Genomic DNA, 25,444 nt, shown 5'->3' with positions numbered 1-25,444 from the left:
AAAATCATGAAGGGCATTGACAAGTTGGATGGTCACAGTATTTTTCTCAGGGTTAGGGATCAAAAACCAGAGAGCAGAGGTTTAAGGTGAGAGAGGAGAAATTTAATAGGTATCTGAGCGACAACTTCTTACATAGAGAGTGTTGGTTATGTGGATCAAGCTGCCAATTGAAGTGGGATAGATGTGTTCAATTACAAACAGTACAATATTTGTAAGAGCTTTGGACAGGTGGGTGGATAACAAAGGTTTAGCGGAGAATGGACTCATCACAAGTAAATGCCACAAAGTTGGACGGGACCGTGGTCAGCATGACTGTTGGACAGAAGAGACAGTTTCCATGCTGTATGACTCCTTAACACCATAATGGTTATTAAGGTGCAATATAGTACAGATATAAGCAACACACATCAAGATTGCTGGTGAACGCCGCAGGCCAGGCAGCATTTCTAGGAAGAGGTACAGTCGACGTTTCGGGTTGAGACCTTTCGTCAGGACTAACTGAAGGAAGGGCTAGTAAGAGATTTGAAAGTGGGAGGGGGAGGGGGAGATCCAAAATGACAGGAGAAGACAGGAGGGGGAGGGATGGAGACAAGAGCTGGGCAGGTGATTGGCAAAAGGGATATGAGAGGATCATTTATTTATTTATCCGTTATTTATTTAAATACACACATTCTTTCTCTCTCTCTCCTTTTTCTCCCTCTGTCCCTCTGACTATACCCCTTGCCCATCCTCTGGGTTTATTTAACGGATAAATAAATAAATGATCCTCTCATATCCCTTTTGCCAATCACCTGCCCAGCTCTTGTCTCCATCCCTCCCCCTCCTGTCTTCTCCTATCATTTTGGATCTCCCTTCCCCCCCCGCCAACTTTCAAATCTCTTACTAGCTCTTCCTTCAGTTAGTCCTGACGAAGGGTCTCGGCCCAAAACGTCCACTGTACCTCTTCCTAGAGATGCTGCCTGGCCTGCTGCATTCCCAGCAACTTTGATGTGTGTTGCTGGAATTTCCAGCATCTGCAGAATTCCTCGTGATAGCACAGATATAGGCCCTTTGGCCCTAACAATCAATGCTAACCACATTGCCCACCTATGAAAAATGACTGGACTGTATCCAGTATCTCATAGCTCAGTAAGTGGAAGGTGTTGATGGGGTAAACACAGGCTGATGCAGCTCAGTCTGGTGGAGAGCAGCAGACACCGTGGGAAGTGTAACCGTATCTGAATGTGAACATTCACCTGGTCTAACGGGGCCTGAAAGAACTAATTCTGCTCCCTTGTGCATCCACTCTCCATTTTACAGATCTCCTGGTTATATTCTTCAAGGGGTACCGGACGTGCCTCTCCATAGTGACAATGGTGACTTTCGTCTTTATCATACTTATTGCCGTTTCGGTGACCAAGGAATCGTGTGTCCTGGGCCAACAGCCGGGTAAGAGAGTAAGTGATGGAAGACTGTGGCCATGTTCGTTTATTCCCAGTTAGCTGTCTCAGAGATGTGGAGTTCTACAGCATAGAGAGAGGCTGTTTGGCCCATCACAGCTATGCTGACCCTTTGCCTATTTACACCCTCCCCTCCTTCAGCACATCAGGGCCATGTCTTCTATTATTGCCATGTATATTGTTCACTCAGCAGCTTCACACAAGCAAGCAATTTCACTGAATACCAAAACACAGCACAATAAACTAATCAAACACAGATCTGGTCAATCCATTTCTCTGTCCAAATGACTCTCAAACACAGTGATTCCAAGTTATTATCAAAGTATGCATAATCTTGGAAGCTGTCTTGCTGCAAGCAGCCACACAGCAAAGAAACAAAATGGAACCCATTATACAGAACCCCACACAACAAAGACCAGGAAACATGAATTCTGTGAAAAGAAGTACAAATCGTGCAAACAAAAAAAAGTTTAAAAAAAAACACGCAGGTTATTAAGTCCACAGCAACGGAGCCATTTCAGTGCTGAGTCAAGTGTTTCATTTTGTGCTGCCTCCAATCCAGAGAAACAATTATAACATTCTACGTTACACTTGTGCTCTGGAACTGACATTAAAGAGCTGGTGGGGAGACAGCATTGGTATAGAGTTTTATGTCAAGTGGGTGTCTAATGTCATCTTAGACTTAGAGAACTAAAAGGTTTGTTCAAAAGTTGCTCGAGTCAGGGCCATATCTGAGAAACAGTCCTGTACTCACCAGACTACAGACATATTTGGATGAATTTGATGTCTATTTTAAGGAACTCACACAACATTCTGGAAAAACTCAACGAGTCAGGCAAAATCTATGGAGGGAAATAAACAGTCAATGCTTTGGGCCAAGACCTGTTATCAGGGCCTCATTTTCTAGATGCTGCCTGATTTGCTGAGTTCCTCCAGTGTTTTGTGTGTGATCCTCAATACTTCCAGCTTCTGAAGAATCTCGTGTCTTTGATGTTCATTTAGAGGGGAAGCCTGAGGGAAACAGTTTTTGCTGTTGGGAAATCTAGTAAATAATACTTCAAAGCGAAATAAAAGGTACATATTATTTCACCAACTAATATGTAGGAGAATTATTTATGTCTAATTGACTTAATTTTATCTGTGATGGATAGATTTTTGCCACTCAAGGACATTCCGATTGAAATCATATCTGACCTATATTTATTGATAACTCTCAAGCCTGGATGCAGGTGAGATGATGGATTCGCTAACAATAGCTATTGATTAATGGCCTCATTAAATCACAGCAAAGGTTCATGAGGCAAAATCCCTGTATACTGCTGAGAACCTGGGAAAATCATAATTAGAAATATGCAAAACGATATTTTTTAAGATTGGTGAAAAATGCACAAAACCTGCAAAAGGCTTGCTTTTGAAATAATAGGTGCATGAGGATAGAGGATTTTTAAAAATATGGTTAATTTGAATGTTCCAAATGCATTCATGGTTCCTCAATGATGTCAACTGTTCAAAACTTGTAATATTTCCTTCTGTTTGTTTCATTGCAGTTTTACATTTTGTGGCAAGCTGAATGAAAACTTAAATTTCAATCCAAACAGGTGAGGTCCCATAAGTTTCACAGACTCTTTGGCAAAACTTTTAATCACAGCCGACCAAATGACAGGAAATGCCACACAGATACAAAATACTGGCAGGAGGTACACAAAATGCCACATTTCTCTGAGAACTGGCACACATATTACAGGTAAAATGACTCATTCTCTGGCATGGTCAAAGAATATTAGCATAAAATTCTGCCTGATACTCAACTGATAATTTTTCTGCAGTATTCTCCAAAAAGGGTAGGAAGAAAGCTAAACACCAAGGAGAAAACCATTGGGTCCCAGGGAGACAGCACGCATACACACACACACACGTGCGCACACACACACACACACACACACCATCACTGGGCCTAAATTGCTCTGTAATGGTACGTCAGCTTGGAGGGGTTCTCTTTCATGGCACCAGTCATGCAGCACAGCATACTGCATTTCAAATCAGACTCTAATTTCATTTTCAATTTTCCACTCAGGAGGAGAGGTAGAAGACCCTGCCACTGCATCTCAAAACAACTGGCCAGAAGCTGGAGGCAGATTTGCGCGCATGGCTATATTATACTGTGTCAATGGATAAATCTACTTAAACATTACTTTTAGTACTAATGGTATTTCTTTTGAACTTTCATTTTATTACTGGAAGTGCTGTTTACTGTTTGAAGAGATGTGCTATATTTTGTTCTAGTTCTGTTCTTCCCTTCAAGGGCAATTGTATTCTCACCCACATGACACTTCCCTAAGCAGTCTGCTCCCTTATGGTTAACATCCTCAACACCCAGCCCTCGAAACTCAAAGCCAACCCAACCACAAGAGCAATGACTTTGCTGTGCAGAGAGGAATGCAGACTCATACAGCATGGGCACAGGCCCTGTGGCCTCTCAATGCTACTCACACACGCATTTAAATCAATCCCATATACATCTCTTCTCTCTCCCAGATTGACCCTCACACACTGACTACATACACCCTTCTCTCTACCACATTGTGACCCTACTTTCTACATGCATCTAGACACGAGTGGGGAACTTGCAGAAATCTCAGTGCTGTACAGCACAGGGTTAGGCCCTTTGCCCCATCACATCTCTGCTGACCAATTTACATCTCACATCCACCTCATGTGGTCAGTGTCTCTCTTTTCCCTGCCTGTTCATGTGACCCTGTGTATACCTACACCTTCAGTGATTGTGGAGGGAACCGGAGAATCCTAAGGGAAACCCAAGGGGGCACAGGGAGAAGGTGAAAACCCACACAGACAGTGCGAGAGGTTGGAATCAAACACAGTCTTTAGGGCTGGGTCACTGAGCTACATCACTGCCACAAACTGGCTTTCTCTATCGCCTCCCAGGTCAATATTTTCTGTCTGTACCATGCAGAGATGAACATAAGGCTTGAAGTGGGGTTTAATCAAGGGTCCAGGTTATTGAGATTTACGTACCGAATCTCCTTGATGCCAAACATTCCCTGGAGTAGGTTAATATCCCTCCTTAGCCACATTGTAGAAAATGTAGCACAGTCTCTTCCAAAACTCTATCTGAAATTACAATGGATCTTGATCAGTTGGGCCAGCAGATCAAGGAAAGGCAAAGGGTGTTTAATTCAGATTAACACAAAGTGTTGCACTTTGGTAAGACAAACCAGGACAGAATGTGGGCAGTAAATGGTAGGTGCCTGGAGAATAATGTAAAATACAAGGAGCCGGGGAACACACACATTGTTAAGGTAAGAAAATCACAGAGGGCAGAAATAAGATAGATTGTCATGGTGATGTTAAGAGTAACTTAAACCAGAGTGCAGAGGTTTAAGATGAAAGGGTAAAGATTTAAAGGGGAGACAAGAGGCATTTTTTTTCGTTGTGAGGGTGGTAGGTTTGTGCAATGAGCTGCCAGAGGAAGTGGTAGAGGTGGGTAGAATTAAAGCATTTGTAATGTTATACAGTATGGGATAGAAAAGGTTTTGAGTGATATTGTTTAAACATGGGCAAATAGGTCTGGCTGACAGGCAACTGGGTCAGCATGGATGCATCCGGCCAAAGCACCTATTTTCTCACTGAACAGCTCAATGAATCTGTGACTGAAGCCCAGTTAGTGTTCTGCCTCTACATCATAAGAGAATGATGGTGGTCCAGACCATTAGGAACCTGACAGCCTGGGTGGAGAACAAATGAGACATTCTTGGATGTTGTGTTCAATTTGTTTAAGACAATTGTGAGGCCAAATTTTAGTGTATTAGAACCATAGAACCATAGAAACTACAGCACAGAAACAGGCACCATAGAAACTACAGCACAGAAACAGGCCTTCTGGCCCTTCTTGGCTGTGCTGAACCATTTTCTGCCTAGTCCCACTGACCTGCACACGGACCATATCCCTCCATACACCTCCCATCCATGTATCTGTCCAATTTATTCTTAAATGTTAAAAAAGAATCCACATCTACCACCTCCTCTGGCAGCTCCTTCCATACTCCCACCACTCTCTGTGTGAAGAAGCCCCCACTAATGTTCCCTTTAAACTTTTCCCCCCTCACCCTTAACCCATGTCCTCTGTTTTTTTTCTCCCCTTGCCTCAGTGGAAAAAGCCTGCTTGCATTCACTCTATCTATACCCATCATAATTTTATATACCTCTATCAAATCTCCCCTCATTCTTCTACGCTCCAGTGATTAAAGTCCTAACCTATTCAACCTTTCTTGTAACTGAATTTCTCAAGTCCTGGCAACATCCTTGTAAACCTTCTCTGCACTCTTTCAACCTTATTTATATCCTTCCTGTAATTTGGTGACCAAAACTGAACACAATACTCCAGATTCGGCCTCACCAATGCCTTATACAACCTCATCATAACATTCCAGCTCTTATACTCAATACTTTGATTAATAAAGGCCAATGTACCAAAAGCTCTCTTTACGACCCTATCTACCTGTGACGCCACTTTTAGGGAATTTTGTATCTGTATTCCCAGATCCCTCTGTTCCACTGCACTCCTCAGTGCCTTACCATTAACCCTGTATGTTCTACCTTGGTTTGTTCTTCCAGCTTGCAATACCTCACACTTGTCTGTATTAAACTCCATCTGCCACTTTTCAGCTCATTTTTCCAGCTGGTCCAAGTCCCTCTGCAGGCTCTGAAAACCTTCCTCGCTGTCTACTACACCTCCAATCTTTGTATCATCAGCAAATTTGCTGATCCAATTTACCACATTATCATCCAGATCATTGATATAGATGACAAATAACAATGGACCCAGCACTGATCCCTGTGGCACACCACTAGTCACAGGCCTCCACTCTGAGAAGCAATCCTCTACTACCACTCTTTGGCTTCTTCCATTGAGCGAATGTCTAATCCAATTTACCACCTCTCCATGTATACCTAGCGACTGAATTTTCCTAACTAACCTCCCATGCAGGACCTTGTCAAAGGCCTTACTGAAGTCCATGTAGACAATATCCACTGCATTCCCTTCATCCACTTTCCTGGTAACCTCCTCGAAAAACTCCAATAGATTGGTCAAACATGACCTACCACGCACAAAGCCATGTTGACTCTCCCTAATAAGTCCCTGTCTATCCAAATGCTTGTAGATTCCGTCTCTTAGTACTCCCTCCAATAACTTACCTACTACTGACGTTAAACTTACCGGCCTATAATTTCCCGCATTACTTTTCGATCCTTTTTTAAACAACGGAACAACATGAGCCACTCTCCAATCCTCCGGCACCTCACCTGTAGACAGCGACATTTTAAATATTTCTGCCAGGGCCCCTGCAATTTCAACACTAGTCTCCTTCAAGGTCCGAGGGAACACCCTGTCAGGTCCCGGGGATTCATCCACTTTAATTTTCCTCAAGACAGCAAGGACCTCCTCCTTTTCAATCTGTACAGTTTCCATGATCTAACTACTTGTTTCCCCTAATTCCATAGACTTCATGCCAGTTTCATTAGTAAATACAGACGCACAAAAACCTTTTTAAGATCTCCCCCATTTCCTTTGGTTCCACACATAGCCGACCACTCTGATCTTCAAGAGGACCAATTTTATCCCTTACAATCCTTTTGATCTTAATATACCTGTAAAAGCTCTTTGGATTATCCTTCACTTTGACTGCCAAGGCAACCTCATGTCTTCTTTCAGCCCTCCTGATTTATTTCTTAAGTATTTTCTTATACTCCTCAAGCACCTTATTTACTCCCTGCTTCCTATACATTTCATACAACTCCCTCTTCTTCTTTATCAGAGTTGCAAAATCCCTTGAGAACCAAGGTTCCTTATTCCTATTCACTTTGCCTTTAATCCTGACAGGAACATACAAATTCTGCACTCTCAAATTGTCTCCTTTGAAGGCTTCCCACCTACCGATCACATCCTTGCCAGAGAACAACCTGTCCCAATCCACGCTTTTTAGATCCTTTCTCATTTCTTCAAATTTGGCCTTCTTCCAGTTAAGAACCTCAACCCTAGGACCAGATCTAACCTTGTCCATGATCAAGTTGAAACTAATGGTGTTATGATCACTGGAACCAAAGTGCTCCCCTACACAGACTTCTGTCACTTGTCCTAACTCGTTTCCTAATAGGAGATCCAATATTGCATCCCCTCTAGTTGGTCCCTCTATATATTGATTTAGAAAACTTTCCTGAACACACTTTACAAACTCTAAACCATCTAGACCCCTAACAGTATGGGAGTCCCAGTCAATATATGGAAAATTAAAATCCCCTACCACTACAACTTTATGTTTCCTGCAGTTGCCTGCTATCTCCCTGCAGATTTGCTCTTCCAATTCTCGTTGACTATTGTGTGGTCTGTAATACAATCCCACTAATGTGGCCATACTTTTCCTGTTTCTCAGCTCCACCCATAAGGACTCAGTAGACAAGCCCTCTAATCTGTCCTGCCTGAGCACTGCTGTAATATTGTGTGCAGTTCTGGTAATGTACCTGCAGAAAAGATATCAATAAGTTCAAAATTACAAGGATGTTGCTGGGACTTGGGGACCTGAGTTATCAGCAACGGTTGAATAAGTTAGAATGTCCTCCACTGGAAAATAATGAGGGGTAATTTCATAGGAGTTTCCATAATTATGAGGGTACAGAGAGAGTGACTGCTTCCAGGCATTTTTCTGTCAGATTGTGTGAGATTGGAACCAGTGCTCATAGATGTAGGGTTTAAAGTTAAGTATTCTAGAGAAACATAAGGAGTAATCTCTTCACTCACTGGGTGATGTGAGTGTGAAATGAGCTGCCAGTGCAAGTGCTATAAATCAGTTCTAACACTTAGAGTGAGAGAGGTTTGGTTAGGGACGTGGAGGGTTATGGTCCAGGTTCGGTTAGATAGGACCAGTCAGAAGACCAAGTCCAGTTGGGCCAAATGCCAATTTCTGTGCCATAATGCTTTATTGGTCAATGGAGAGTTAAAAACTTTTATTTGCCTAAAATCAACGCAGATCATTTGATCACCTGCACTGTGATAGTATGGAAACAAGAAAAGGTAGAAAGATGTACTCTATCTCCCAATGACCTTTCTTCAGAACACAAGAACAGAAGTTGTGATACATTATGGAAAGTTAGCCCACACTAGGATGTATATTCTGAATAATAGGGCAGAAAGGTGCGCATTGAAATAGAGGAACCGAGGAATACAAGCACAGAGTTTATCAAAAGTGGTGTCAGTGGTAGACAAAATGGTGATAAAGGCCTTTATTAGGCTGGTCTCGATCTGCATGATAATGTGGTTAACTGGATCAGCAAATTTGAATATGACGCCGAGATTGGGGATGTAGTGGATAGTGAGGAAGGCTGTCATGGCTTACATAGGGATCTGCATCAGCTGGAAAAATCAGCTGGAAAATGGCAGGTGGAATTTAATGCAGACAAGTGTGAGGATTTACACTTCAGCAGGATGATGCAGGGTAGGTCTAACACAGTGAATGATAGGACACTGAGTAGTGTGGTAGAAGAAAGTGATTTAGAAATACAGGTCCATAATTCATTGAAATTGGCATCACAGGTAGATAGTGTTGTAAAGGTTTTTTTTGGCACATTGGCCTTCATAAATCAATGTACTGAATAGAGAAGATGGGATGTTATGTTGAAGTTGTATCAGATCTTGGTGAGGTCTAACTTGGTGTAATGTGTGCAGATTTGGTTAACTACCTGCAGGAAAGATGCAAACAAGCTTGAAAGAGTGCAGAACAAATCTGAAAGGATGTTGCTAGGTCTGGAGGATCTGAGTTACAAGGGAAGATGGAATAAGTTAGGACGTTATTCCTTCGAATATCGAAGGTTGGGCGGAGATTTGATAGAGGTATACAAAATTATGAGGGGTCTAGACAGGTGAAATACAAGCAGGCTTTTTCCACTGAAGTTGGGTGGGACTCAACCAGAAGTCATGGCTTAAGGGTGAACGGTGAGAAGTTTAAGAGGAACATGAGGGGAAACTCTTCACTCAGAGCATCATGAGAGTGTGGAATAAGCTTCCAGCACACGTGAGCTTGATTTTAATGCTTAAGAGAAGTCTGGATAGGTACATGGATAGGAGGGAAATGGAGGGCTATGGTCCCAGTATAGGTCAATGGAAGAAGGCAGTTTAAATGGTTTTGCCATGAACTAGATTGGCCGGAGGGCCTGTGTCTGTGCTCTACTTCTTTATGACTCAAGAGCTGTGATATTATCTTGTAGATATACAAGTCATTGTTGATGCCACACTTGGAGTACTGTGCAAAATTCTGAATACCTAGATATCATAAAGATGTATTTAAACTGGAAAGAGTGCAAAGAAGATTTACAAGGATATTACCAGGACTAGGCAGACAGTTATATATGGAGAGGTTGACCAGGCTAGCTCTTTTTTTATCCAGTATAATGTAAAACAAAGAGGGATAACCACATATAAGTGTTTAAAATTATGAGTGGCATAGATATGATGGACAGTAACAATCTTTTCCCCAGGGTAAGGGAGTCAAAAATCAAGGGCATATGTTTAAGGTGGGAGGTAAAAGATTTAAAAGGGATCTGAGGGTAAACCTTCTGCGCACATTGGTAAGTATATCGATAAGTTGCCAGATGAATTGGTGGAGGTGGGTACAAGAGTATCATTTATGAAGCACTTAGGTAGGTACTGGGAGGGACAGGGCTTGGAAGTATATGGACCAAACACGGGAAATTGGGACTGGTTGGGTGAGCACCCTGGTTGGCATGAACTTGTTGGGTGGAAGGGCCTGTGTTCATGCTGTATTCCTCCACTGCTCTAAAAGCCTTTTGAGCCTGGTCTTCATTCGCTGGCCAAATCTTTCTCCCCAGTCTCTGAATCATTGACTCTCCTATAATCCACAAACATTACCCTTCACCACATTCCAGTCTTTGGCTTTGGAGTGGGAAGTTCCAAACAGCCTGGGACAAGAGGCATATATCTTCTTGTCCATCTTACTCTGAAACAAACCCCTTATTTTGTAAGCCTCTAGGTCAGGGGTGCACAACCTTTGTTATGCATTGGACCAATACCATTAAACAAGGGGTCCGTGGATCTTAGATTGGGAACTCCTGCTCTCGTCTTTGCCATGACAGGAGGAGACATCCAGCAAAATTTATATGTGACCAGAAAGGTCATTTGTACTCTGTTCGTTACTTAGGTGCACTTTGAGAACAAGTCAGTTTGCTCCAATTATTCTAGGGCCAGAGAGCTTGTAATTTAGTGACTGGGTTGGGGCATTTGATGCACTTGTGTACACAACATAATCGAGTATTTCACAAGACAAATCCTGGCAATAGCTAGCCTCGTGCAAGATAAACTGTTTGATTTTGAGATCATTTACCTGGCATTATTCCCTCAGACTGACCCAGTCTGGATAAAGTAACTCTACGAGTGTAGCGGCTGACACCGTGTGTTCACAGGCTAGTGCAACCCCCATGGAAGTAAAGTTTTTCATTAGGTTAACTGCAGTTGTGGGTTCTGATTTCTCATAGAAAGGGAGAACCAGAAGGAATAAAAAATACATCTCCTATGTTAAATTTGTTACACATACATTGAAACTTCAAAACATACAATGAAATTGTGTCATTTGCAATAATGAGCAATAGTCCAAGGACGTGCTGGGAGCAGCCCACTAATGTCACCAGACTTCTGGGGCCAACATAGCCTGCCCACAACTGAGTAACCCTGAACAATATTTCTTTTGGCATGTTGGAGGAAATCGAGCACCCAGAAGAAACCTGGGTGGTAACAGTGAGAATATACATACTTCTTATAGACTACAGTAGTAACTGAAAGCCAGTTGCGATCCCTGGTGCTGTAAAGTGTTACGCTAACTGTTACACTATCCACCGTGCATCATCTTAGAGATGATGTAGCATTAACTTGCATAAGAAAATTGGGCAGATTGGAAGGAGGTACAGTATTTGCAGGGTTAAGACAATGTGTAAGGACGTGAGAGTGAAAGAAACGATCTTTGGAAGTCAAAATCAAAGTTTAAGATCATTTCTACAAATACGCGATGCACAAGTGAAATGAAAAATTTACTGCCAGCAGCGTCACAGGCACATTGCATAAAATAAGCAGCTTTACAATAAAATAAAACAAACATAAATTAAATGTAAATTCTACGCAACTTTTAGAAGATAGAACACATGAAATTCCATTGCAGTGCCAACTAGTCATATTGTTATACTCTCAAAGAATTAGTAGAGGAATGAAATGAAAGGCTCATTCAGTACTGGATGGTTAAAGTAGCATTAATCAATAGGGCAGAAATTTGTTGCGGCAGGAAAAATTTCTACATTTAAATGATATTTGCACTGATTCATGGAGAAGAAAAGTTCAGAGGGATGTGGTCAAATATGGGTAAATGGGATTAGCTCAGGTGAGTACCTTGGCCAGCAAGGACCAACTGGGCCAAGAGCTTGTCTCGCTGCTATGCGACTGAGCTATTCTACAAATGCTGAAAATCTAGAGCAACACTTTTACAATGCTGGAGGAACTCAGCAGGTCATGGAGCATCTGCGGAGCAGAATAACCAGTTAACGTTTCCGGACGAGGCCATTCATCAGGACTGGAAAGGAAGGGGGAACCAGCCAGAAAAAGGAGGGAGGATACAAAAATGGCAGGTGATTGGTGGCCACAGGTGATGGGGATGAGAAGCGGGTGAAGGGGAGAGGATGATGTAAGAAAGGAGATGGCACGACCATCATATTCTTTGACTTCCAGTAATCACTCCGTCTTTTTTTTATTCCCCTTCTCCCCCATTTCTCTCTTCTACCTTCCTCATTCTGGTTAATCTCTCATTCCTCTCTTCATCTTCTCACCCTCATAACCTGCTCATCACCTCCCTTGGGTTTGCTACCTCCTCCCTTTATTTCATGGTCCATTGTCCTCCCCCATCAGCCCTATTCAACCAATCACTGCCAACTTCTCATATAATTCCTTTTTACCCTCCTCCCCATAGTACCATCATCCCCTCATCTGGTTTCTACATTCATCTCTCAACTTATATACCACCCTCTTATTTACCCCAACTTCTTCATCTGGCTTTTTGCACCACTCCCCCCTCCCTTTCCAGTCCCAATGAAAGTTCTGGTACTGAAATGTCAATTGTTTATTCCTCTCCACAGATACTGCCTGACCTGCTGAGTTGATACAGCATTTTATGCTAATGCTGTGTGTGACTGTGGATCTTATGAGCCTGAAGGGAACAAATGTTTCCCCAAGAGGCAATGCGGAACAATGCACATTCCTGTGGAAATTAAACTGCAGGGTGTGGCTGAATTTGACTTTCCGTCCTACTGGAAGAATCTCTTCCCACAGATATCAAGAAAATACCCAACTTTTGGAAGACACCTTCCTCCATCACTTATCCATTTGCCTGTTCCAGAAATCACTCCATTTCAACTTCTGCGGGGTGCATAGAGGCCATTAATTCCTGGAGTGGAGTTCAGGATACAAAGTTCCTGTCTCCGGTGGTGCTATGGTGGTAGGATGCACCTATCAAAGGCGATATCTGCCGGAAGGCTGTGTAGATTGTTGGGATGTGAAGTGTGAACAAACATAGCGACCCATCATTTGGGTCTTCTGCACAATGCCCATCCCTGGGGAACCAGATTAGTTGTTGTAAACACTAGTGGATCTATGCTCTGAACTTAATGAACAATCACCAAATAAACCCATTGCCAACTTTCATATTGATAATGAGACACTCCCATAGATATATGGAAAAGAACCGTCCAGCACAAGATCAGACCTCTCAATGCACAAGGTGGTGCCTAGTAATTAAATGCCAAGGTACACTAATTCTATCTGCCTACACAATGTCCATAACACTCCATTCTCTGCACATCCATGTGTCTATCACAGAGCCTCTGAAGTTCATCTATCATATTTACCACCACCACCACCCCTGACAGAATGTTCCAGGGACCCACCACTCTATGTTAAAAAATACTTGCCCCACACATCTATTTGAACATATCCCCTCTCACCATTAATGCAACACTAGGCAAAAAAAAGATTGATTGTGTGTTTTTCTGTGACAATCGTAATCTTATAAATGATCTGGTTTCCCCTCAGCCTGTGTTATGGCAGAAAAAAAAACAAGTTTGTCCATCCTGCTGAGTATTCCTAGCATTTTCTGTTTTGACTGTATGAATTTTTCCATCAGGGAAAAACAGGGTGGAATTATGCTAAATTTTAAGATCCAAGACAAGATATAGGAATAGAATTAGGCCATTTAGCCTATGGAGTCTGGTCCCACATTCAATCATGACTGATTTCTTTTCAGAACCCTATTTTCCACCCTTCTCCACGCAATATATAGTCCCCTGCAAATGAAAAACCAATCAATCTCTGCTTTAAATGTACCCAATCACTCAGCCTCCTCAGCTGTCTCTGGCAATGAATTCCACAGGTTCATCACTCTCTGGATAAAGAAATTCCTTCTCACCTCTATTCTAATGAGGTGTGCCTCTATTCTGAGGCTGTGCCCTCTGGTTGTCTGGCTGTCCAACTGATGGAAACATTCTCTCCGCATTCACTTTATCCAGGTCTTTCAGTGCTCACTGGAATTCAGTCACATCCCTCAACACCCTGAATCCAATCCTTCTGAACTCTATTGAGTACTGGCCAGAGACATGAACACTCCACATTAATTAATCTTTTTATTTCCAAGATCATTTTTGTAAACCTCTGGACACTCTCCGACATCAGCACGTCCATTTTTAGATCAGGTGCCCAAACCTGCTTACAATACCCCAAGTACAGCCTGACGAATGCTGTATAAAGACTCAGCATTACATTCTTGCTTTTATATTCTAGTCCTCTTGAATTGAATGCTAAAATTGTAATTGCTTTCCCTACGCCAGGCTCAACATGCAAGTTAACCTTTAGGGAATACTACACAAGTAATTCCAAGTCCCTTTGCACCTCTGATTTCAGAATTTTTCTCCCATTTAGAAAATAGTCTATGCCTTTATTCCTTCTACCAAAGTGCATGACCATACATGTCCCAACACTGTATTCCATCTGCCACTTCTTTACCTATTCTCCTAATCTGTCCAAGTCCTTCTGTAGACTTCCTGCTTCAACACTACCTTCCTCTAGCTACAGTGCCTATAAAACATATTCACCTCCCTTGGATGTTTTCATGTTTTACTGTTTAACAGCATCGAATCAAGTTGATATAGTTTGACCCTGACGAACAGAAAAAAAGACTCTATTGTGTCAAAGTGAAAACAGATCTCTACAAAATTATCTAAATTAATTACAAATATAAAACACAAAATAACTAATTACATAATTATTAACCCCCCCCCCTTAATATGACACACCAAATTATTACTGGTGCAGCCAACTGGTGTTAGAAGTCACAAAGTTAGTTAAATGGAAATGTTTTTGGAGAACTGTATGCAGTCAAGGTGTTTCAATTTACTGTAGTAAAAAAAACCCTGTATCTGGAAGGTCCAAATGCTGTATAGCCAGTGTCCTAGCAAGAACTACACCGTGAAGACAAAAGAACACTCCAAGCAAAATGATTATTGAAAAGCACACCAGGAGAGGGATACAAGTAAATTTCTAAGCCGCTGAATATCCTTTCCAGTACAGTTCAGTCCATCATCAAGAAATGGAAAGAACATGGCACAGCTGTAAATCTGCCCAGAGCAGGCTGTCCTCAAAAACTGAGTGATCATGCAAGAAGAGGACTAGTGAAGGAGACCTATGATAACTCTGTAGGAGTTATAAGCTTCAGTGGCTGAGATAGGAGAGACTGTGCATCCAACAACTGTTGTCTGGGTGCTTCACCTGTCACAGCTTTATGAAAGATTGGCAAAGAGAAAATCACTGTTGAAAAAATCTCACATGAAATCTCAGCTAGAGTTTGCCAGGAGGCATGTGGGAGACTCTGAAGTTAGTTGGTTCTATGATCTGATGAAACCAAAATTGGGCTTTTTGACTATCTTACTAAACACTATGTTTGGTGTAAGCCAATAAACGCACATCATCAAAAACACACTATCCTTACCATGAAACATGGCGGTGTCTGCATCCTGCTGTGGAGATGCTCCAGTACAGCAAGCCCTGGAAGGTTTGTGAAGGTAGAGGGTAAAATTAATGCAGCAAAGTACAGGGAAATCCTGGAATATCCGAGGTAGAGTCCAGACCTCAAACCAATTGTGGATTTGTGGCTGGACTTGAAAAGAGGAGTTCACTCACAATCCTCATGCAATCTGACAGCCTGAGTGGTTATGTAAAGACAAACAGGGAAAAATTGCAGTGTCCAGATGTGCAAAGCTGATATTGACCTATCCACACAGACTCGAGGCTTCAATTGCTGCCAAAGGTGCATCAATAAATAGTGACTTGAAGGTGCTGAATACTTATGCAATCAATGATTTTGTTTTATACCTGTAATTAATTTAGATCACTTTGTAGAGATCTGTTTTCACTTTGACATGAGAGTCTTTTTCTGTTGATCAGTGTCAGAAAAGTAAATTAAATCCATTGTGATTCAATGATGCAAAACAATGAAACATGAAAACTTCCGGGGCGGGGTGGTGAATGCATTTTATAGGCACTGTATCTATATATCCCCCTCCCCCACCAACAAACTCCTATAAATTTCCCAGTGAGACATCCTATGTTCTAGTCTTCTTAAAATGACTGCTAACAACTGCAAATTCACTATGAGATGCATTCTAATTCCCTGAGAACTTGCCCAGTGTAAAGTTGTCTCTCCCCACCTTGTCACATTTCACTCACACCCAGTCTCCTGCAGCAGGCTGGCTCTGACTGATAAGCTGTGCCTTGTGTTCTTTCTGACAGATAACAAAAGCATTAGCTGTGCTTCTGGCACTGAGTTCTACATTGCTACAATGTCAGCAGAGTTAAAGTGCTGAGGCCACACAAGCGTCCGGGCGTTTTCCAAGTGAAAGAAAACTCTTCCTGACCTTACTGAATCATCTGTGAGCTTAGAAAACAAATCTGTGAATCACATTTGACCAGCATTCAGAATCAGTGCATTTATGAAGACAATTTGCACACACTATAGTATCGATCTTGTTACTTTGGCTGTGTAGTAATATTCACTCCAGGACCATTTGAACACTCAGTATCTGACTCTGGGGGTGACATTTCCCATGTTCTTCGGAAATCCATCAAGACCCCATTTCCCAGGCTGCTCTGAAAGCTAGCAGATCTCAGTTACAATGCCATCTCTCTGCCTCCATATATCATGCCTGACTTGCTGCGTTCCCCCAGCAGTTTGATTTACTTCTTCCTGTGTTGTTCACCCTTCCTCTCTCTGGGTAGGACACAGGGGTCCTGCATCCTAAACACTTCAGAGGTAAGGGAGTTCCTTCCAAACTCCCTACTTCATTTCTTGGTGACTCCTACACTAACAAACTCTGCTTCTTTCCTTCCTCACAGAGGGAAATGTGTGCTGATGGAGCCATTGTCTCCCAGCATGCGTGTGTGTGTGTGTGTGTGTGTGTGTGTGTGTGTGTGTGTATGCGTGCGCACGAGACACTCCGTGTGTGTGTGTGTGTGTGTGTGTGAGAGAGACATCGTATGTGTGTGCATGAGAGACCCTCTGTGTGTGTATATGAGACCCTGTGTGTTTCCGTGTGTGTGTGAGACACTGTGTCTGTGAGAGTATGTGTGCATCTGTATTCATGTGTGTGTGTGTGTGTGTGTGAGAGAGACAGCGACATTTTATGTGTGTGTGTGTGTGTGTGTGTGTGTGTGTATGCGCGTCTCCATGTTCATTGGCTGCAATAAACTGCCACCACCCCCAGTGTGTGGGTGTGGTGGGGGTGCTCTGGTGGACACGTGTAGTAGAAGTGAAATCCAGGATTAGTGTCAGTGGATGGATCAGGGCAGCTAAGAGGAAATGGGCTGAAGGGTCTGTTTCTAATCGCATATTCCACACTACTGAAGGCACATTACTCAGCTTTCTCTGAATAAACCTGACCCATCTGTTAACCCTTGTCTGATCCTTTTCCAATAACCACCTTGGGAATCTGATCCTTTCCCTCTTCGGTACCTCCACCTGCTTCAGTGTAAAGTCAGAGCAGAACAGCATGGATACAGGCCCTTCAGCCCAATCAGTCCATGCTGACCGCGGTACTCCACCAGTTAGTCCCAATTACCCACATTCAGCTCATATCCCTCTGAGATCCATCCCTCCAAATGGACCTATCCAACTGCATTTTTAGTCATACTATTGCACCTACTTCAATCACTTCCTCTAGCAGGACTATCCACTGCATGAAGAAGTTGCCTCTGAGGTTCGTTTTAAGTACTTCCCCTCCATCCCTAATCCTATACTGCTTCATCTTGGACTCTGTTACCCTGGGGAACAAAATGGAACCATCTGATCTACTTCTGCCTCTCATAATTTCAAATACCTCCAGCAAGTCATCCCTCATTCTCCTGCTTTTCTATGAATAAAGACCCAGGCTGGCCAATGAACACAACTGCATACAGGGTGTGGTTAACAAAAGAACTTTTTTGATACCAGCTGCTGTGCTACAGGACTTGAAGAAAAATTTCAACAAGCGCACCAGATCTGTTGATTTACACTGCTGACAACTGTGTTTTCCTTTTCCTGACAATCCCAGTTTGTGACTCCCTCTGCTTCCCCTCTCCAGGCATGTGACTAGTACCAGTCCTTGGGTCAAAAGGGAACTGATCCAGGTTTAACTCCTTCCCTGCCTTCCTGCAGATTGAGATTCCCATGTGAATTGAACGCATCAACTTCCATTCAGAGAACATGATGCACACAGTACTCAGTGGAGTGACCCTGTCAACGCGTCTCCCTAACACTACCCGGCTGGGCCTTCCAGCCATTAGCCAACTGATTTTTCCCCATAGAACCAGCGGCAGGTTTTCTGTTCAACGCTCAAAGTCAAAGTGAATTTATTATCAAACTGCATACATGCTATCATGTACAACCTTGAGATTCACTTGCTTGCAGGCATTTACAAGAAAAGTAAAGACTACACTGGAATTTACAAAAAGAAGTTACATCCCCTTGCCTCAGTGTTGAATGGGTTCTGTATCTGTGGCCTGCAGCTACTGGGCTCTGAGACGAGTTTCAATAGGTCACTAGGTACAATTTAATGTCAGAGGAATGTACACAATATACCTCCTGAAATTCTTCTTCTTCAGCTCTAAAAAGGCTCCTCAGCTGTGGCCTCACTTTCGGGGACTCTGCAGTTCACTTTCGATGAACTTTTGTGTTTTTTTAATATTTGCACGATTTGATCAAAGTACTTCAGAATTGAAATGTCTCTGCAGCTATGGCCCTCAACCATTGCCGCTCGCCTCAGCTCAGCATTGAACTGGCTTTGTGGCTGTGGACACGGTTTCGGGGACTCTTGTTACTGTTTTATGTATTAATTGTTTACTTTCTTATTGTTTGCACAATTTGTTCTTTTTTTCACACATTAGGTGTTTGACGGTCTTTGCCGTGCATGTGTTTTTTAATGCGTTCTAATGTGATTCTTTTTATTGTGGTTGCCTGCAAAACACAAATTTCAAAGTTGCATACAATATTCATTCTTTGATATTAAATGTACTCTGAACTTTGATAGACAAAGTCAATGTGCAAATGACAACAAACTGCATATAAAAACTAATACTGACAACACGAGTTGTAAAGAATCATTGAAAGTGAGTCTGTCGGTCATAGAATCAGTTGAGAGTTCTGGTGAGTGTAGTTATCCAAGGAGGTTCTGGAGCCTGATGATTGAAGCATAAAACTTGTTTCTGAACTCGTGGTGCAGGAGCAAAGGCTTCTGTACCTCCTGTCTGGTAGCAGAAGTGAGCATGGTCTGAAAAATGGGTGTTTTTGATGATGGATGCTGCCTTCTGTGGTCGCACTCTTTGTAAATGTGCTCGATAGTGGGGAGGACTTTGCCTGTGATGGACTGGTCTGTATTCATCACTTTCTGTAGTCTTTTCCATTCCTGGGTATTGCCTTTTCCATACCAGGCCATGATGCATCCAGTTAGGATATTCTTCAGTGTGCATCTATGAAAGTTTTTAGTAACATGTCAAATCTATGCAAACCTCAAAGAAGGTAGAAGTGCTGTTGTGCCTTCTTTGTGAATACACTTATATGCTGGACCCAAGACAGATCTTCTGCTATGTTAATACTAAGGTCCTTTCCATATCAGTTCCCTTGAGTAGGACTGGCTCAGGACCTCTGGCTCCTTTAAGACTGGGGTTTTAAAGCACTGGCTTCTCCATGAATATGACCTCATGAGGCAGCAACACCCCAGAAAGAGGCAGTTATGGCGGAGGGCGGAACACAACAGAGATGAACTTTTATGAAATAGGGTCACAGAGTTAAATGGCACAGAAACAGGTTCTTTGGCCTGACTTGTCCATGCCAACCAAGACATTTGCTTGAACTAGTAAAATTTGGCCATAACCCACTCAACTTTTCATATCTATGTACTGTGTAAATGTCTTTTAAACATAATAATTGTACCCACCTCCACTCCTTCCACTGGTAACTCGTTCCATATACCCACCATCCTCTGCGTCAGAAAAACTGCTCCTTAGATCTTCTTTCATCTCTCATGTTAAAGCTGTACCCTCTTCTTTTGGATTCTCTAACTCAAGGGAAAAGATGATCACCATTCCATTATTTACATCTCTCATGACTTTATAAACCTCTAAAGTCACCCTTCAGTGTCCTTTGCTTCAGGGGAATCAATCCTAGACTGTCCAGCCTCTCTTTATAATTCCAACTCTCCCATCCTGGTAGCAACCTCATGAAGCTTTTCTGGACCTGCTCCAGTTTAATCACACCATTGCATAGCAGTCTGACCAGAACTGCATCCATTGTCCGAGAACAGTCTCCCTGACAACTCCCTGAGTTGTAACTCAACAACCTAACTCCTAAAACCTATGCCCTAACGGATGAACACCAGTGCACCGAAAGCTTCCTGCAGCATCCTGTTGAGCTGTCTCTACTTTGAAGAAACTACATATCTAAACCCCTTAGGTGTCCCTATCTGCAAAGACTCTCCAGAAGAGAATCTATACTACCCTGAGATGCATTTTCTAGTGGACATTCATAATAAATAGAAAGAAACACAATAGAATCAATGAAAAAGTGCACACAACAGAGACGATGAACAACCAATGTGCAACATACAATAAACTGTGCAAATAAAAAGAGAAAAGAAATAAAGATAAATAAATAATAAAAATCTAGAACACAAACTGTAGAGCCCTTAAAAGTGAGTCCATGGGTTGGGGAATCAGTTCAGTTTTGGGGTGACTGATCCAAGAGCCTGATGGTTGAGGGGTCATAACTGATCCTGAACCTGGTGGTGTGAGACTTGAGGCAGACTGAGATTCAGTATCAACCGCAGGACAGGACAGGCCTCTGGGCCTCAAGTCCCCAGGCTTTAACTTCCAGACTTCCAATATGCTTCTGGCTTCGATCCATGGTATTATTTTATTCCCCATAATCTTTCACTCTTCTTTAGCCACTGATCACAACAGTATGAAGGGATTAACTGAAGCAGCAAGGTAATATTCTTTGCTCTGTATGACTTCTAAGCAGAGCGATTCAAGATTCAAAGATTCAATATACAATTATTATCAAAGTATATACAGAATATACAACCCTGAGATTTGCCTCCCAGACAGCCCCAAAACAAAGAAAACCTTGGAACCTATTCAAAGAAAAACATCAAACACCTACACCGCATATGCAAAAAAAATTGCGCCAACGGCAAACAAAAAACAAGCAAGAAAGGGAGAATATAAAACACAAAACCAAAAGACTTCAGCCATATTCATTTCAGTTCAATCTAGCAGTGTCATTTGGTATGTGCAGGCCAACCAAATCAAAGCTGCCCAAAATAGCAACAAAGAAAGGAGTGACCAGAAAGCAGAAACAGATCATAACGTGAATTACAGAGTCCACTCTACAAACCACATTGAGGAAGCAAGAGAGAGAGAGAGAGCAACCTTTTGAATGCAGGACTCTTCCTTCAGGAGTAGTGAGAGAGAAGGAGAGAGACTGTCACATGCAGACACCCTACTCCGGCAACAGCTCTGGTAGACAGCGTTGAACACCCACTCGCCTTCTGCACTCGTGTCAATGATTTCAATTTTTCATATAATCATATAACAATTATAGCACGGAAACAGGCCGTCTTGGCCCTTCTAGTCCATGCTGAACTCTTACTTTCACCTAGTCCCACCGACCTGCACTCAGCCCATAACCCTCCATTCCTTTCCTGTCCATACAGCTATCCAATTTAACTTTAAATGACAACATCGAACCTGCCTCAACCACTTCTGCTGGAAGCTCGTTCCACACAGTTACCACTTTCTGAGTAAAGAAGTTCCCCCTCATGTTACCCCTAAACTTTTGCCCTTTAACTCACAACTCATGTCCTCTTGTTTGAATCTCCCCATTCTCAATGGAAAAAGCCTATCCACATCAACTCTACCTATCCCCCTCATAATTTTAAATACCTCTATCAAGTCCCCCCTCAACCCTCTACGCTCCAAAGAATAAAGACCCAATACTTTAATCAGTGAGGTCAGCGAGAATATATATCAGTGAAAAGTAAAAGTCAAAGTAAATTTATTATCAAGGTCACCATTCACTACATTAAGATTCATTTTCTAGCACGCATTCACATTAGAATAAAGAAATAGAATAAAATCAAAATTTCAAATGATGATTGAATTACAAATAGAAAAGAAATTTCAAATGATAGGGCAACATTTTTTTTATTAAACTCTTTCAGCAATGTTAGCTCAGTACACCCTGGTGGTGTACCAGGGACATACTCAATGGGTCACCTCAGGTATTCCCAGGTGGGATACCAGGAATATATTTACCAAGCCAGCTGAGAAGCACCCTGGTACAGTACCAGGGCATATTCAATGGGTCAGCGCAGGAACATCTAGTAAGAATACTAGGAATATATTTATTGGTAACATATTGTACTTACAGGGTCAGGTTTAAATTCAATTTTGATATTGGTCAGCGTGGACATTCTGGGCTGAATGGCCATGTCCCATGCATCCTGATCCACATTCTGACCAGGGTCAGTCAGAAATGAGACTGATTAAATACCACCTGGTCTAAACTAACATGAGACAGAACTTCCTTTAACAGAGGAAGAATCTCTGACCAGGGAGTGTGATGGCTCATTTGTTGAGCCTCCCAGCCTCAGTGACTCAGAGTTGATCCCGACCTCAGGAGCTGTAGGTGTGGCATCCGCATGTTCTCCCTGGGAACACTTAGATTTTCCCTGGGTGCTCCAGTTCCCTCCTACATCCCAATGACGTGCAAGGTGAGTGGGTTGAATGGCCGCTCTAAATTGCCCCTCAGTATGTGAGTGAGGGGTAGAATCTGCAAGGAAATTGATGGATAAATGGGAAAAATAAAATTAGTATTAATATATCTGAGTTGCTGTAACAAGAATATTTTTGTAAATTTATACCTTGTTATTCAGCAGCAAGCAGAAAATAGGAAGGCATTGTACATGCATTCAAGGTTATATGTGAATACTGGAATAATACAAGTCATAAAATGCAGAACAATAGAAACAATAATTAGTGAAACAGTAAAAGAGACAAAATAATCTCCAAGCTACCCTATACTGCGGAAGGGAACCACAGGTGACCTTCAGCAATTTTTCCCTCATCCTCTCTCTTTCTCTCTCGTCACGGCCCAGCCTTAGAATACATCCCCATTTGCACCAAGAGGGTGCTCCATTTTTACATCCCTCAAAAATATAACATAACTTTTATCCTGGTACATTTCCAATACCCAGTGCTCTGTCCAGTCTGTACCTTCTTAACTCTCGTGACCTTCAGTCTAAGAGCATAACTTCGAAACAGACACAGCAGGTCTGCAAGCAAGAAAATATTTATCACCAGCGTCTCAACTCAAGGATGAATAACCATTCAGATATTCAAGCCATTACACAATTCAAGCTGACAGCATTTTGTCTTACAACCACCATTTTGTGTTATATACTACTGCACATACTTAGGAAGAACCAGAAAATGACCTTTGGCTAATTTAACTCATTCCTCTCAGTTGGTATTAATAGGTTTGCAGCTCAGCATGAAATTGATGGGCTGAAGACCCTATTGTGGGTTTGTGTGACTGCAGCATATGGGTGAAAGATTTAAAGAGGACTGAGGGGTAACTTGTTCCCAGAGAGTGACGGAATGAGCTTCTGAGGGAAGTGGTTGATGCAGGTACATTAATAACATCTGAAAAGACACTTGGGCAGGTACATGGATAGGAAAGGTTTAGAGGGCATAAGGGCTAAATGCGGGCAAATGAAACTAGCATAGCTGAGCATCTTGGTCAGTAAGGATGAGTTGGGCCAAAGGGCCTGTTTCATTGTTGTATATTCTGTCTCAGAGACCCATGAGTTTGGATTTATTATCATGGGCATGCACACCCAGGGTAAAAATCAGCATTTTACAGCAGCAACATAGTACATTACAAACATAATGTAGTGGAGCTCGAACAAACCAATGCCGCTGCAAGAGACCACAAGGAAAATTATCCTCTATAGAGCACCTGCTGATCAATCCAATAATAATGTTTCAAAAATGCCAAAGAAATGCAGTCAATCGTTAATGAGCAACTAACAAAACATACAATCTTGAAGCAATTAAACTGAAATGAACAATATGAAATGTATTTAAGTAGACTTAAATAAAGTTAAGTGGTCAACAAAAGAAATGACATGGGGACATCCCCAGCTCTAAACTGCCCAGAATAAAGCAAAAATACGTAACTAAGCCCTTCCCTTTGACCACGTCCGCATCCATGTGACTAGTTAACATAACAAATGCACAGCAAAGAATACAATGCAAATGTAAAACAGATGCATTGCTCCTATACAAAAATATATCAATATCATCTACACACACCTTATATAAGTAAACAGAGTCAAGATGTTTATTATCAGAGGGCATGCATTTAAGGGGAAGGGTAAAATTCAAAGACGTGCAGGGCAAGGTTTTTACACAGAATGGTGGGACTCTGGAAAGCATGGTGGAGGTGGATACAATACAGTTGATGAAGAGGCCATGAGACAGATGCATAAATGTGCAGGGAATGGAGGGAAATGGACATTGTGTCAGCAGAAGAATGATGTTTTATATGGATTTGTTTCATTTGTTTGGCACAATATCATGGGCTAAGAGCCTGGTCCTGTGCTGAACTCTTCCGTGTTCTGCGCTTTGGAGCAAGTTCAGGGCAATTTTAGAGTTGGCTGCACTTCTGTACATGGAGTGCATTTGGGAATGATTCAACAATTCAGAAACAGCTTCTTCCCCTCTGCCATCCAGCTTAGCACATCACGCCAACCAGCCTTGTTATATCGTGTGACTCCAAAGCATACAATGAATTGAAAAAAAAAAGAGCAGAATAACGTGTGTGCTCTAGTTTTGTTTTTACACATGTGGCGTGATGTCATATGCCAGTCAGGTACTTTTTACAAAGAATGCTCAAAAATATATTTACAATATTACTAAAATATTACTGGAATAGGTAAAAACACAACAACCCTCTCCTCTGTGGACTTTGTTTATACTTATTGCTGCCTCAGTAAGGCAGCCAGAATAATCAAAAACAATTCCCATTACAGTAAGAGAGACTATCGACCTCACAATCTACTTCATTATGGTCCATGTACCTCATTGCCAATCTGCACTGCACACTATTTCTATTTTAACACCGTATTCTGTGTTCTGTGCTTGCTTTCCCCTATTCTACATGAATGTACAATGTCAATATGAAATTCAAGTGTATTTTCAGGAGAATGCATCAGTATGCAGAGGTGCAATGAAGTATTGCCGTACCATCAGGCACCGAACATCAAAGACATAGCATCTACGAATAAAAAAGAGTAAACAT

General features: G+C 42.1%; 1 protein-coding gene and 1 long non-coding RNA gene across 4 annotated transcripts in view; one reads left to right on the top strand and one right to left on the bottom strand.

Moving 5' to 3' along the window:
* LOC134350214 (muscle M-line assembly protein unc-89-like) overlaps nt 1-4,429 on the top strand; it is a 30,158-nt gene extending 25,729 nt beyond the window's left edge. Inside the window, exons 8-10 of one of the 2 annotated variants that reach the window (XM_063055213.1) lie at nt 1,300-1,428; nt 2,987-3,037; nt 3,514-4,429. In XM_063055213.1, the coding sequence (XP_062911283.1) occupies nt 1,300-1,428; nt 2,987-3,009 (152 nt within the window). In that variant the 3' untranslated portion in view covers nt 3,010-3,037; nt 3,514-4,429. Of the gene's footprint in view, nt 1-1,299; nt 1,437-2,986; nt 3,038-3,513 lie in introns of both variants that reach the window. The other variant, XM_063055212.1, reaches the window with a different exon arrangement.
* LOC134350877 (uncharacterized) overlaps nt 1-25,444 on the bottom strand; it is an 80,241-nt gene that overhangs the window by 54,078 nt on the left and 719 nt on the right. The window lies entirely within an intron of this gene.

Source organism: Mobula hypostoma, chromosome 8, assembly GCF_963921235.1.
Source record: "Mobula hypostoma chromosome 8, sMobHyp1.1, whole genome shotgun sequence".
NCBI lineage: Eukaryota > Metazoa > Chordata > Chondrichthyes > Myliobatiformes > Myliobatidae > Mobula > Mobula hypostoma.
Note: the sequence above shows the minus strand (reverse complement) of the source record. Positions and strands in the feature narration are given on the sequence as shown.